Source organism: Suricata suricatta, chromosome 9 (genome assembly GCF_006229205.1).
Source record: "Suricata suricatta isolate VVHF042 chromosome 9, meerkat_22Aug2017_6uvM2_HiC, whole genome shotgun sequence".
Lineage (NCBI taxonomy): Eukaryota > Metazoa > Chordata > Mammalia > Carnivora > Herpestidae > Suricata > Suricata suricatta.
Window position 1 is genome coordinate 10,587,901 of NC_043708.1, and position 15,638 is coordinate 10,603,538.

A 15,638-nucleotide genomic window follows, 5' to 3' on the forward strand; every position below is an offset into this window, starting at 1 on the left:
AGCATCCCCGCTCCAAGCCCATCCTACAAGAATGTCACCGAGGTCTCACTCAGCATCCCCGCCCCAAGCCCATCCTACAAGAATGTCACCGAGGTCTCATTCAGCACCCCCGCTCCAAGCCCATCCTACAAGAATGTCACCGAGGTCTCACTCAGCATCCCCGCTCCAAGCCCATCCTACAAGAATGTCACCGAGGAGCTTCACTGAAGAGAATCCTCAGAGGCCCGCCAGGACTTCCTTCATAATCTTCCGTCTAATATCTTTACCTGCTTCTGTCGCTCCAATTCTGCCTCCAGTTCTTGTTTAGATGCTTTCTGTCCGGCTATTTGGTCTTGCAGATCCTGGAACTGTTCTCTGGCTGATTCTGCTTCGCTAACCTGCTGGGCCTCCAAATCCTGAAAGGAGGAGCCTGATATGTGAAAGCAAGAAGTAACTGTTCTTTTCGACACTTACTGAGTCATCACTATGCGCCACGCACGGGGCCCGGCGGGCACCGGGGGGAGCAGGGTACGTGGATGGGGTGTCCGCCTACAGGAGGATATGAACCGACGCGTCACTGTGTAATACGGCGAAGGGGAGAGACACGGACGGGACACTACAGCTGCCGCAGCACACGAACCACGTGACCGAATGAGCATGCGCAAACAGGGGCTCACTGGGAGATTTATGGCTCTAATCAAAAGCTAACAATTTCAAAAGGAACAGGAACATCACATCAAAAAGGACTTTGCTGCACTGGTCCCAGGAACTGCAGGTTAGTTAGGTTCTGCCTGTGTGCTAAGTGCTCAACAGAAACTAAGACTGTAACTGTTCTCTCATATCACCGCAGGTTAGTCTACGGTTTCATTTTTTAGTTTTATTACCATTATCTGTTTTTATATCTTTCTACATTTCTTACTCCTTCACTTAGTGTCATTATTCACACATCTTCAAATTCAAAAACCACCTTCTAGATCTCCTATCAAATCCACTAGTGGCAAAGAACAGAACTCTAGGTTCCTCTGTATCCCTGTATGGGTTAAGCATGCGTCCATTTGTGCAGCCTCACAAGAGATGAAAATCGGCCTCTCCATCTGCCTCTGATGTTTCGGTACTCTCTGTCCTGAGCTCATCTCCACAACTCCGCACTCACACACCGTCTGGAAGAACGGACAGACTAATGGTACTTCCAGATAACAACAGATACTCCCGGTAACACAACTTTGTGGATTTAGAGAACAGCAGTAAGTACAATTATGTTTCCCTACCCTTGAGTTTTCGGGGTTAGTAGTAGGTCAATTAATCTTGCCATCGATTTGACTTAATCAAACGAATTTCTGAGTGGCAGGCAGGATAGGCAGTGGTTAAGACTGTGTTCTGGAATCGGACAGGCTAAGGTTCTAATCCTGACTCTGCTACTTTACTAGTCCTAGGGAAGCTACCTCCTTCTCTATGACTGAATTTCTCTTCAAACAGTAGAGAGAGAATGCACCATCTCCCTTACAGGTTTATGGGAAGGACCAAACGGAAGGATGTTCGCGGAGGGCAGCGCAATGCCCGCCATTGCGGGGCATCATGAAGGACAGACAGTTACCACAGCCGCGAACGACTCTCTCCTTCTGCCGGGTGTGCCTTAACCCTCACTCTAGATGTCACCGGCTTGAGAAACAGTGTCCTCAGTGATGCTGGGGTAAGGATGAGATAGTAAATAAAACAAATGAATAAAACAAGGTGTGGAGAGGATTAGCTTCTATTCAATTTCTATGTTCACCGGACTGAATTCTTTGGAATTCAGAATTAATTACAGAAAAAAAAAGTCCTACTTTACAGACTCTGAGGACAACAGCCTTTATCAGCTCTTCTACTTGGCCGATATGAAAAAAATCCATAAGTAACAGTAGCTAACAGTTGCTGAGGGCCTAACCCGTGTCGGGAACAATGCTCGGCCCGTTTACACGTATCCCGTATCCTCAAGAGAAGCTCCGCTGACCTTCAGTTTCCGATGAGAAAACGCAGGCTCAGTGGGACGGAGTGTCTGGCGCAGGTGACACGTCTACTAAGCCTCACATCCAAGCCCACGCTCCAGACAAGAAACCCTACCCTCACGACTTCCACACTTCCCTACGTACGTGACGCACATCTCACAAACCAACCGCGTGGATAAAATGCTTTTTCTCTTGTAAAGAAGGCTTGTTAGCCAGCACTTCATCTTCTCTCGTTCTCAGACTCCTCCTATGATATTTATGTCGAAGCCTCCATGTTTAATCTAAACGAAAGGCCCCATTTACTTGTGGATTAAAAACAGCAATTACACATAAGCCATAAATTATAGGATTATGTCCCAAACTCTAAGAGACCGTCCCTGTGTCCGTTCCAGTATCAGAAAACATCTCAGTTTTATACAGAAGCCCAAATCCCATTTGTGTTTCAACCACCAGATCACAAGATCCATAAATACGAAGGTTCTGTCCGGTTCCTTGTTGTAACTCCGAGCCAACAAGCTGCCCGGCTGTGGGGGACACAGGGTAAGAGTGCGCTTAACGAACAAATCTAGTTACCTACGTCTGTTATTCCCAGCACTTCACAGTCAGTGGACAAGAAACCTACCACTGTAGACTCCCTTCCGCGCGGTGACCGCTGGTCCTGCACAAGTTCCATGCGCCGTCTCACCACCACCCTTCCCTCAAAACACAGACCCCCCTCGTGCTACCTGCCGACAGCTGCGGGGGGGTGGCTGGCTGTGCAGCCGAACCGCGATGAATCTTACCTGTAGCTCAGACCTCAGCTGGTGGATCTGGCCCATCAGCTTCTGTATCTCCTCCTTCTGCATCTCCTTCTCGTGGCGGAGGTCCTCCAGCTCCATGCTGTGAGCAGCGCTGCTGTCAAGGCCTTCAAACCCAGAGCCTTCCTTTAAGCTGTTAATCAGTTTTTCTTTAGACTATTATAAAAAAAAGAAATAACCTTTAAGGAAAATGGAGACTAGCTTGTATACTGCATGCCATCAATCTTACACTAACTAAGCCTCTGTGGAAATAGTCCGATGACATTCTCCATCAAAGATGGTCCCCAGTGGGATAAAAACGTGACGGAGCCTCGCTGCATACCATCCTTGGATTTCAGCCCGCAGCCTCATGTTATTGCAGAAAACTTGTTACTGGCCAGACTTTTCTCATATGTTCTCCTCCTCCTTCCTCAGGCTTTTTTCCCCCATCACAGGCTACTCAACCAATGTTTATGGAACGCCTCCAGCGGGTTTGGCACTGTGCTCAGTGTCCTCTGTAATGAAGACGTTCCCCGTTGGGACGGCACCTCCACCTTATAAAGCAGAAAGGAAGTTACGAGTATCCAGCAGATGGCAATTAAGTTGAGAGAGGCGTCTGCCAAGACTGCCTGCAGAGTTCCAAGGAGAAACCACCTCTGGGGAAGACAAGGCTCTACCTGAAAGCAGCAGTTATGCTGGCCCTGAAAATCGGCTGGGGTTTGGACAGGTACAGAGAAGACAGGGCCAACCATACAAATGCAACGGCATCAGGGCGTACAAAAAAGTGCGGTGCGGTGGGAGGTAGTACGTTAGGACCAATCTGTGGGGGCGTCAGATGCCAGGCTACAATGCTTGACTTTTATTTGGTGGGCCAAGACAAATGACCAAAAACTAGACCGGGAAATGCTGTATTTTAGGAGGGTGTAACGTATGTGCTCACAAACTATGGCCTGTGGCCTATCCGCGTTCAGCCCTCAAGCTAAGGATGCCTTCCACATGCTTAAAGGGTCATAAAAAAATAAAGAGTATGCGATGGTGACCACAGAGAGCCTGCAAAGCTTACAAGAGGTACTATTCGGACCTTTACAGGAGAAGTTTACCAACCCCTGTATAAAAGAGGAGTTGGAAGAGGAGAGTTGATGTGGGGAGACTAGTTTAAGCAGTGCTATCATTCCAGGCCAGCAGTAATGACCAGCAGCTCTTTCCCCTTCAACAGAAATATTTGAAAGGCACCCTCCTCCATCAAAAAGAGTTCCTTCTTATGTGGTAGAACTCTGCACGACTTCTTCAAACGTCTCTGTAATTTTCTCCCCCTCTCTCTGGGCTGATGCCCAGACCTGTGTGCTGAGCTTCGGGCCTGTATTTCGGATGGCCTTCCTGAACCGTTCACCCCAACGTCACAATAACTCTGCAAACCTGTCCCCACCTGCCCTAACCCCCAGCACCAGGCTGCTGCCTCTCTGTTTCCCTGGCACATGGCAGGGGAGTAGTCCTCGTGCGCCCAAACCAGAAAACCGGGGCGCTGCACCATTCCACTTGCATTTCCCCCTCCTCCAGTGAGGTCTCTCAGTCTTGCACACCCCACCTCCTCCAGCTCTCTTAGCTGTCCTACCTGCCGCCCTCACTGCCACAAATCAGACCAGGTCCTCGTTATTTCTCTCCATTAATTCTGATGCCCTCTTCTTTACTGTCTCCATATCACCATCCCATCCCCACCCTCAAAGTCCGCGGCACTTCACCGAGCACCTCCTAAGAGCCGGGCACTGGGCCAACTCTCATCACGGCCAGTCCTCACGCTCCTCCTCTCCCGCCTCTTCACCCCGACCCGTCACGGTCAAGGGAACCGGCTGCCGTCCACCACTCCCGCTGCGCTCCCTCAGGCCCCCTCGCTCGGGCACAGCCTGTCCTATCAGGGATCTCTTCCCTCAAGTCTTCCTACGAATCCTTCAGCTCCTCTTTGTACAGCATCTCCAGGCACCCTGGACTCCCCTCAGCAGATTTTCAGGGCTTAATGCATCAATAACTTCATCGCATCAATTACGTCCGTGTCTTTTCTTGAACTGAACTGCTCTTTTCAGACAGAAGACACTCCCTCCCTCCCTCCACCTACCCTAAAGGCACCTAAGCTAACGCCTCGTGAATAGTTAAGTGCTCAATAAGGACCTCTGAAATGAATTAATTAGAATGACATAGCAGGAATAATTAGAACAGTTTGGAAGAGACAGACATGCTGTCTCATGAAAGAGGAATCAAAAACGTGGGCATTCGCAACATGAGGCAGGAGATAAAGGAAAAAGGTGCAGTCGAAATGTCATTGTGGTTCAAGCTCTACTGCCTGGGAAAACGGCATAATACCTACCACAATAGGAGAATGGAGCAGAAGCTGGTTTGGGGGATGGGACCGCCCGTGGAGAGAAGCACAGCGGCTACTTAGAAACTGGGGTCAGGAAGTGAGGCTTGGAGACAAGCTGAAGTCACATCAAGGTGACAGGCAGGGTGAGTATACGATAACGTGAAGAAAGAAGTCAGAGGCTTAGGACGAAATATGGAGAGGACCCTTCCTCTTCAGAGACGGGGAAGAAGGCCCAGCAGAGACCGGAAGAGCAGTGAGAGAGGCCAGAGAGGGAGAAGGCAGTGCGACTGACACCAGAGGGCAGGAGTTTCAGGAAGGGAGGAGGGCTAACAGTGTCCAATACTCTACCAAGATCAAAGTGGGTGGAAACTAAGACAAGCAAGAAAATACATACTCAGGGCATTAAAAGCCTGGGGGAAGACAACTTCAGAAATGTCGCAGGGACAGAAATTACACAAAGGAGGTAAAGTGAACAGGTCTAAAATGAAGACAGCGTATTTGCAATAATTCCGAAAAGTCTGACATTGAGAAAAAGGACAAGGAAATGGATCAAAGTGGTCAAAAAAGCCAAAAGTCTGGTTTTTTCTGTAGGCAGGAGTTCCAAGATCTAGTCTGTTCTTCCACTAAGCAACCATGTGCTCTTGAGTAAGCTGAGCCGTAAGAAGGCAGCAGAGAGGAAAAAGCAGGGAGAGGATGGACTCACAAGGGAGAGCTGAGGTGAGGTGGGGCGCGAACCAACGCACAGGCTGAAAATTCCTCCCAGGAGAAGATGAAAACAGACATTTCCTCCGACAGGAGAGGCAGAGGAAGGGGAAGCTGAAGACTACGTTAGCTGACGACCAACTCCGTGTTTCTCAGCGCGGTGGAAGGGAAGGGCCGCGGACGCACCAGGCAGGGGAAGCCTGGGAAGGAGTGACTGCTTCGCAACCAACCAACATCAATGCCGCCGAGGTTAAGGTGACAGGTGGCAGGCCTGGCCTGGGCCGTGGCAGAATGAATTTTAAGCAAAAAGAAAGAAAGGTGGTTGGAACAAGGGACATTTCAGCCTTTTATAATACCTCTGAGCAGAGTAAGGCGCCTGAAGGAGCCACCCAGCCAAACACGAACAAATCATCTCACAGATCGATGTGGGGTCACAAAGTGTCTCCCAACCGGCAAATCCCAACATCCAAAGTGCACATGTCAAGCTTACTTGGAGTATTCTAGTAGCTTTCTGCTTGTAGTCAACGAGCTCCTGCTTGGAGGCCTCCAGGCTGGACTTGTACACTTTGACCTGTTGCTGCAGCTCGTCAACTCTCCTCTTCTCGTCCGAGTATTTTCTTTCTGCCAGAGTCACCGCTTCTGCCAAATTCTGACGTTCCACTTCCATTTTATTAAGGCGGGCAGCAAACTCGCTCTGTGACAAATTTTTATATCAACTTACATAATTTCCTTTGAGATATATTGTACAACCATCTAATCAGATATTTGAAGGGATTTTTTTTTTTTTTAGCTCAGTCCAACAACCTAAGAGGGAGGTTTAAAAACAGAACAAAACAAAACAAAACACACCACCTTGTTGGTTAGGAGCTGATGAACAGGGACTCTAAGATTGCTGGCTCCCAAACATGGCAATGCGTCAGAATCAATCAGGGAGTTTTTAAAAAATGCAGCCACCAAAGGCCTTCCCCAGGCCTACTGGATTAGAATTTCTAAGACTGGGCTTGGAAATCTATTTTTTAAGAAACTTCCAAGGTAAATCTGCTCACTTGGATACAGGGGAATCTGGTCAGCCTGATACAAAGCTGATCAATGGTTAAAAGGTCTACAGAAAACAGAAAGTCTATCAGAAAGCAAATGAAAGACCTAAGTCAATAGCTACATCTTTCCTAACAGTATGGCTAATTTTTTATTGTTATTTAAAATTTTTCTAGTCAACTGTTCAATGTAATTTTTTAGCTTAACGAACTTGTAAAGCCACTGAATGACTGAATTAAGTATAAAATATACTATATTCTGAAGAGTAAGTATACAAAGAGGAATGTAAAATATCTCATTAATGATTTGTATTGTTAACTATATGTTGAAATAACAGTACTCTGGATATACTGTGTTAAATAAAACACGTTCCTAGGATTTTCAAAAAGCCCACCCTAGCTGACAGTTACTTTCAGGACAGAAATATTTTCACCTGTTCAAAACACAGCCCGGACCAGTGGCTCTCAGCCTCACTGCCCCATGGAGACACACGTGTGAATCTAAAACTCAAACCCCACTGCTCATGCCCACCTCACACAGCGGGATCCAGCTCCCTGGGAGTGGGAATCTGGCGTCAAGAAAGTACTAAAAGCTACACGTTCCTAACACACAGAGTTGGGAATCACTGAACTAGATGTAGAAACTAACTTAAGAGTAAAATTTGGGGTACCTGGGTGGTAGTCGGTTAAGCATCTTTTATTTTAATGACTTCAAAACAAGTCATACTATTCTTTTCTTTTTTTTTTAACGTTTATTTTTGAGACAGAGTGTGAGTGGGGGAGGGGCAGAGAGAGAGGGAGACACAATCTGAAGGAGGCTCCAGGCTCTGAGCTGTCAGCAAAGAGCCTGACACGGGGCTCAAGCCCACAAACCATGAGATCATGACCTGAGCTGAAGTCAGACGCCTAACCAACTGAGCCACCCAAGCACTCCTACGCATCTGACGCTTGATCTCAGGGTCATGAGTTCAAGCCCTGCGTTGGTCTCCACTCTAGGCATGAAGCCTACTTAAAAGATTTTTTTTTAAAAAGAGTTAAAATCTACAGAGTAGGTAGATTTCTCTAGAAATAAATGAAATCAGATAAACTGGAATCAGAAAAAGCTTAAATACAAAAATAAACAGGATGCCCCACATCAGCAATTTTTTTCTTTAAAAAAGTTTTTTTAATGTTTTTTATTTATTTTTGAGAGACAGAGAGAGACAGAGTGAGCAGGGGAGGGTCAGAGAGAGAGGGAGACACAGAATCTGAAGCATGCTCCAGGCTCTGAGCTAGCTGTCAGTACAGAGCCCGATGTGGGGCTCAAACCCACGAACCGTGAAATTATGACCTGAGCCGAAGCTGGACTCTTAACCAACTGAGCCACCCAGGCGCCCCTCAGCAATTTTTTCTAAGCATTTTATTCAAAAGCTTCTTGACACCATCCAGTTGTAAGAAAGAAGCCCCAAATCAGCTTTTAATCAAATAACGGTAATGTTGGTTGCACAATGAAATTAAGTGAAAAAGTATGTGTCTCTAATGAACATTAACTATTTTAATTGTATTTCTTTTTCTGAAGGGGTGCTGAGGGGCTGCTCCCCTTTCGGTACTGACAGAGCCTTCTCTAAAGACAGCGTAGCGCCCCTCCGCTCGGGGACTGCTGTCCACCTGGGCATCGTCCCTGCAAGGACCCCTCCAAGGAAAAGCCCCACGGCCGCCTGCCGATGCCTTGTCCGTCGTAAAGGAGGCTGAACTTCATTTTAAGTGTATTTCAACACGCAGGATTAAAGTTAGCAAGGATCAAGCTAAATTTTTAAATACTTGGATTCTGTCACGGAGAGAGAATTTTCTGAAATGCACTGCAGGGTGTTAGTCCTCCCTCCTCTCTAACCTGCATCTGCTTACAGCTCTCCTGCTCTCTCTTGCGGGCGGCGTCGGCTTCGTGCAGTCTCTCCTGGAGGGTCTGCAGAGCTTGGTTCTGTAGGCTGCTGCCCTCGCTGTGGTCCTGCATCATTCTGCAAGACAGGACATCACTAGACTGGGCGCGCTTCCGGTGTGCGAGCGACAAGGCGCAGTAAGTTTCAGAGCGTCGGCTTAGGAGCACAAGAAAGATGGCTCAACTAAAATATTCCTACAGCAGTCTTTTGGCCTTTTAATGGAACGTAACCTCTATTTTTAGGCGTCCAAATATAAGCACATACCACCTATCGTTATATGTCGAAAGATTAAGGACATTCTGTTCCTCAAGTATTTTTAAAGGCAGAATTTGCTAACAATGCATCTCAAGATTCAAATCGTAAGTCGACTTTTAATCACATGCATTCACAGTAATAAAAGATAAAATTTCCCTCTGCAAATTTCAAAAGCTAAGCTCTCACAGAGTGGTGTGCCAGCAGCGTTTATCACTACTTGGACGGAGAGCGTCTTCCCGGCCCCCCCCCCGCCACGGCCACCAGCCCCCCACCCCGGCCAGCGGAGGGCGTTACCGGGACTGCTCGCTCTGCAAGGCCTGCAGGGCTTCCGTGCGGGCGCTCAGCAGCTGGTCGGCCTCCTGCAGCCGCACTTTGAGCACCCCCAGCTGCGAGTCCTTGGCGGCCACCGCTTCGGTCAGATCGTCCACTTGGGCTCGCAGTTCCCGAGTTACTCGATCACTCTTCGAATGGTCAACGTTCCACTTTTCCACTCTCGCTCTTGCTTTGTTTAATTCTAAAAAAGAAAGAGAGAAATCTCTATTCGGGCAGACACGGTTTTCTCAGAGCATGCACAAAGTTCCCTGGTGGTCTAGTGGTTAGGATTCGGCGCTCTCAGAGCACGCACAGGTTCTCCTGTGTGCCTTTAGGGCTTCCTGCCGATTAGGGGCTTACAGGTATCTGCAAACTCTGCCCCAAATGGGATTCCCGCTTCTCAAAGCCAGCATTCCCATCTACGTGACAGTTAATAGGCTGGAACGGGGCATGATGTTAGCTGCTCTTGTACAAAAAAAATGTTCTTGAGACCGATCATAAAGCATGTGGGAGCCAAAACCAGTATAAAGCAGAATTCAAAACACTAAAATGGTCAGCGGATTTGGAGAGTTCTGCTAGAGACAGGAAGAATGCAAATCCAAACCAAGGGTATATACCCCAGTAAGGCCAAACAAACAAAATCAAAACCTGAAGATAAATATGGGAAAGAATGTTTCCCTTGATTACTGTAGCAAAAAGATGCTATTTTTTAAATGTTTTATTTACTTTTTGAGAGAGTGCAAGTGGGGGAGAGGCAGAGAGTGAGGGAGACAGAGGATAGGAAGCAGGCTCTATGCTGACAGCGGAGAGGCCGATGCAGGGCTCGAATCCACAAACTGTGAGATCATGACCTGAGCCGAAGTTGGACACTCAACCAACCGAGCCACCCAGGTGCCCTCAAAAGATGCTATTTTTTAAATCTAGGACACTGGTGCAGTGCAGATTTCCACACCCTCACATATCATCTGCAACAGCTGTCTGCCATCAAAAAAACTTTTTTTAACATCAAAGCAAACTCTACGTGCTCTCAGGAAAGTCTATCTCTGTGTCCATGTTAGTCTGGTAAAGTGAAGCCTTTTCTAAAGTGAGTCCAACAGGTCTTAAACTTTCTTCCTCTCGCATTCTTCTGGGCCTCCATCTGCGTCTTAGCCTGACTTTCCCACCATCCCTGCATCCTTTCTAATCACTGCCAGGATCCGGGGCTGAGACGACTTCCCTTATTTGCCCTCGGCCGCACTTACATTAACACTACCACACTCCCCACCACCACCTCACGTGTGGGATTTTTTACTTTTAAAATCCAAGGGTTTTCTACTCTAGGGCCTGCTGGGAGCCGCATTGGCCTTGCTGGATGACACAGTCACAGTAAGGAAATGGCAGACGTTTGCACAGCTCCTGCCATGAGAGGCAAGACTGGAATCTCCTTCTGCTACTACTGCTCATGTTGAAAATAGGCCTGTTGTCATTAATTAGGCCTCATGGCGTTCCAGACCAGACCGATATTCCCCACACAGTTACCCCTGGAGAAAAAAACCATTTTTCTGTCCCTGCGTAAGAGATTTTAGATCAAAGCACTGTAGATGTTTGCCAAAAGGCTCTTCTAGTGAGCCTTACAGACCAAGACATAGATTATGAAGTGGTTAAAAACACAAGAGTTGCATTTAAGTCTGGCCCGGAGAAAAGGAGCCTAATCTGGAGATAAGAAACAGAAGACAAGGTCAGAATATGGTCCCTTCCCAAGGTCCACATTCTACAAATATCCTCTCTTATACTGACTTCAGTTATGAGGATGGATAAGAAAATGGAAACCCAGGTCCAAGGCCAACACACACAGGGCCCCACTGTGCCTGCATCAGAGAAAGGGTTTTCTCAACCAACTTGTTAACAAGCATTCTTTCTCTTGTGGTTTATGAGCCAAACAAAATAACTCCTAGCCTATCTAGATACAACTTAACCTATGTTTTAATCTTAGCATTACTAACTTAAATAATGTATATTATCCTGTGTTTCACTAAAAACATCCTGTTATTCTCTTGGTTGTAAAATTTACTCTACTTCACCATAAGTTTGTTATAGGACTTGGCAGTAACTTGTTAATCAAAAACAAAGTTATAAATATTGGCAAGAAAGCAAACAATACAAAATAAGATAGGTTGTTACTTTCTTAATCTGGGGGACTGACGCCAAGAATAAATGGGATGGTTCTAAAAAAATACTTCTGTAAAATTTGTTTCTGTACACTTTCGATGATTAAAGCACCTTATTCTCAATGAATTAGACACTGTAAAAGTTTTCTATTTTCTGATGTCATGTTATTGCTTGACCAATAAAAAGAGACACCAAAGCAGACAAAGCAGAGATGCCTGCCTGGTGATCAGAAAGAAATGTGGCTCTCTCGTCACTCTCTCGTGCAGACACCGTCCATCCTTCAAGGACCCCTGGACCTGCTGGGGCTGGACTCCGGCAAGGGCCAGCTCACTGCACACTTCGAGAAGGTACTTTTCAAACTGAATTCCATGTTCGCTTTACAGCTGCAAGAGCGGTTCAATACAGTGAACCCTGCCCACTGGTGCCACCACCTTGTTTAATCCGACCTCTGGTTCATGAGCAGCTCCCCCCGAATGCTCAGAATAAACCATTGAATGAATCAGATGATTACAGACATTCTGTTCTCAGTTCTTAGGTCTCATGATTCCTGAAGAATGACCAAATGTGCCAGTGTTCTGGTTCAGGTTGGGAGCAGGATGACTGGTCCCACTGCTAACTGGGCCCTGTATTTCCATGAAAACACTACTTTCTAAGTCTCATCTGAAATAGGAGTTTTGATGGAACTGAGTTTTCTGTTTATTTTTGAAATGTTAAATTCCTAACCCTGCACAATTGAAATAAGGCTCTACCTTCTTGAGTTTCCTTGGATCTTTGAAGTAATGAGGCCATTTCTTGATTTAAAGACTGAACTTCATTCCTGAGGAGTTGGTTCTCCAATCGAAGATTAGACAGTTCATGTGATTTGCCGTCGGCAGCAGGTGTTGGGTTGTGGTCGGCGCAAGCAGCACCTGATGATACATTTTCCTTTGAAGAATCCTCTTGAACTTCATGGCCAGAATCTGAATTATTAGAGGTTTCTGTAAAAAACAGAAATACATTTTTGTTACACCGGAACATGTACTGCATACACATCAGTAGTTTACTTTGGTAGAATGCCTTTTGGCTCAAGTTGACTGCTATGGCTAAAATGGCATAAAAAGTAAACCTAGGGGCACCTGGGTGGCTCGGTTAAGCGGCTGACTTCCGCTCAGGTCATGATCTCACAGCTTGTGAGTTCGAGCCCCACATCAGGCTCTGTGCTGACAGCTCAGAACCTGAACCCTGCTTCAGATTCTGTGTCTCCCTCTCTACCCCTCCCCTGCTCATGTTCTGTCTCTCTCTCTCAAAAATAAATAAACCTTAAAAAAAAGTAAACCTAAATTTTTGAAAGACTGCCTTCTGATGAAATTTCATTCTCCTGCTTGGAGGCCACAGACCTCTAAGGATCTCAAAGTTTGGATGTATCAGATGAATGGAGATGAGGACCAGACACAAGAATACAGTTCCAGGAAGGAGAAAATCAGAGAGAATCTAAATGGTTGGTTGGGTTTAGGTAAAAACGGTTTCAGTCTCCCTTTGGTCTTCAAAGTATTTTCTTAGAAAAAGAGACAAGACCCAACAGTGAAAATACTGGAAAGGCACAAAAGAACAGCTGTGGGTTTCAAGGCAAGGAGAGTAATAATAGGTCAGAGCACTTGTTACAGACCGAACTAGAGTCTAAAATGTCTTACTCAAAGAGCTAGCAACTCATAAATCCAGAGTCATCCTGTTTTTGTTACAAAATGTGGTGCAGATGCATTTTTTATGTGCTCTAAAAAAAAATTAGGTATAGTTACATAGCTAAATGATAAAATGGACTACAATAGTAACTGTACGGGCAAAAGAGCAGACACTTCACAAAGGAAGATACACAAATGGTCAAAAATCATATTAAAAAGTCCTCAACATCGTCAGTGATCAAGGAAAAATGCAAATGAAAACCACAATGAGAACCAGTACAAACCTGCCAAAATGGCTCAAGTTAGAAGGACAATGCCAAAGGCCGACAAAGCCGTGGGGCAGCCAGAGCTCCCCTAGATTACTGGTGGGGGCACAAAATGGCAGCACTGCTGTGGGAAAAGGGTTCACAGTTTTTTGTGAAACTAAATATGCACTACCATTTCACCTAGTAACTCCCGTCCTAGGTTTCCATTTCCAAGAGGAAGGAAAACATTTTCCCGCAGATAGACAAGTACAAAAAAGTTCACAGCAGCTTTAGTCACAATAACCAAAAACTGGAAACAATCCATTGTCCATAAAAGAGACTGGCTAAATGGTGGTGTATTCAACAGAATACTACAATAAAAAAATAAAACAACAACAACAACAAAAAAGAACATATTACTGATATACCCATGGAGCTAACTAATGTGGTGAATAAAACAATAAGAGAATATACATACGATATGATTCCATTTACAGGAGGCTTTGGGACAAAAACTAAGGTGAAAAAAATCAGAACAGTGGTAATTAGGGAAATGGGGTAAAAAGATAAACTGGAAAGAGACATGAGGCAAAGGGACAAAGGAAGTGTTCTTTATCATAATAAAAGTGTGAGCTACATAGGTACAGACATTTATCTGTATAGCTAAGATTTGTGCATTTCAATATACAGAAAAAAAATCATGAGACAAATTGAAATCTGAACAATGACTAGGAATTAGGTGATACTAAGGAATTATTAAAATTTTAGAGGGATAATGGAGTGGATGTCTGTTTTTAAAGCTTGCATTTCTTTATGGTAATAAAATGAAATATCTCTAGAAGAAATAATATGAGATCTGTGATTTGTTTCAAAATAATTCTGTGGAGGGTAGAAGTAAAGGAAGGAATGGAAAACAGGAGGGTATAAATGAAACAAGAATGGCTGTAGGCTGTTTAGATAATGCAGTCAGATAATAGGTATTACTGGAGGGAATCATCAACATCTACTTTGATATATCTGAAATTTCTAAAATCAAAAGTTTTTACAAGAAATAAAGTATATATCCAAAATTGTGCCTGACTCTTGATTTTGGCTCAGGTCACGAACCCAGGGTTGTAGGACTGAGCCCTGTGTAGGGCTCTGAGCTGACAGCACAGAGCCTGCTTGGGATTTTCTCTCTCCCCCTTTCTCTGCCCCTTCCCTGCTTGCTCTCTCTCAAAATAAATAAATACACATTTCAAAAAATAAAAATAAAAAGACATTTATGGTATTTAAAATATATATTAAAACTGAAAGGAAGACAATTAATGAGCTAATGGCTATAAAAACAGAACAAACCCTGGGGCGCCTGGGAGGCTCAGTCGGTTAAGCATCTGACTTCAGCTCAGGTCACGATCTCATGGTTCACGGGTTTAAGCCGTGACATCGGGCTCTGTGCCCACAGCTCAGAGCCTGGAGCCTGCTTCGGATTCTGTGTCTCCCTCTCTCTCTCTGTCCCTCCCCCGCTCACGCTCTGTCTCTCTCTTTCTCAAAAATAAACATTAAAAGGAATTTTAAAACAGAATAAACTCCAAAGCAGAAATTAACAATGAAGACCAGAAATTAACTAAATAGAAACCTGCTAGAGATGATTAAAATGGTCTTCTGAGGGACATATCACAAACATCATGTCAATAAATTTTTAAATGTATACGGTGTTGAAACCTATCACACTGTATATTTAATACGATGTTGAAACCTATCACACTGTATATTTAAGTATGTGCAGTTCGTTATACCTCAGTTATACTTCATTATACTCAGTTATACTGTTTAAAAAATGGGCATTTATCACAGGGCCAGATATTAATATTCTTCCAGCAGTGTCTGCGATCAAGCTTTGGTTTCTGCAGGGTTAGCATCAATGATTAGGTTGGTGTCTGACTGGGTAAAGGTTTCAGCTATGACACTTTTATTATTTCCCTAAAATTAAGTAAAATAAATATGATCTTCCAAAGTATATATGAAATAAACAGATTCTTAGGGGACAAAAATGTAACTCACCAAAAACAGAGGAAATGGAAAACTAATGGAATCAGTAGTTACAACCCAGACCTGATGGTTTTACCAGTGAGTTCCAGCAAAATTTGGGGAATAAATAATCTCAGTCTTACATCAAATAATTAAGACAACAGAGAAAGAGGGAACACTTTCCAATTCCTTTTATAAGATAACATAACTGTTATCTAACAATATTACCTAACAATATTACAGGTCACTCTCACTTATGAAATAA

The 15,638-nt window shown here is 44.9% G+C and overlaps 1 protein-coding gene across 2 annotated transcripts in view; it reads right to left on the bottom strand.

Moving 5' to 3' along the window:
• Positions 1-15,638, bottom strand: part of GOLGA5 (golgin A5) — a 33,668-nt gene that overhangs the window by 11,164 nt on the left and 6,866 nt on the right. For both annotated transcript variants that reach the window (XM_029951489.1, XM_029951490.1), the window contains exons 3-8: positions 12,210-12,437; positions 9,295-9,514; positions 8,700-8,823; positions 6,286-6,489; positions 2,747-2,917; positions 267-395 (exon numbers count right to left, since the gene is read on the bottom strand). In XM_029951489.1, the coding sequence (XP_029807349.1) occupies positions 267-395; positions 2,747-2,917; positions 6,286-6,489; positions 8,700-8,823; positions 9,295-9,514; positions 12,210-12,437 (1,076 nt within the window). The remainder of the gene's footprint in view (positions 1-266; positions 396-2,746; positions 2,918-6,285; positions 6,490-8,699; positions 8,824-9,294; positions 9,515-12,209; positions 12,438-15,638) is intronic.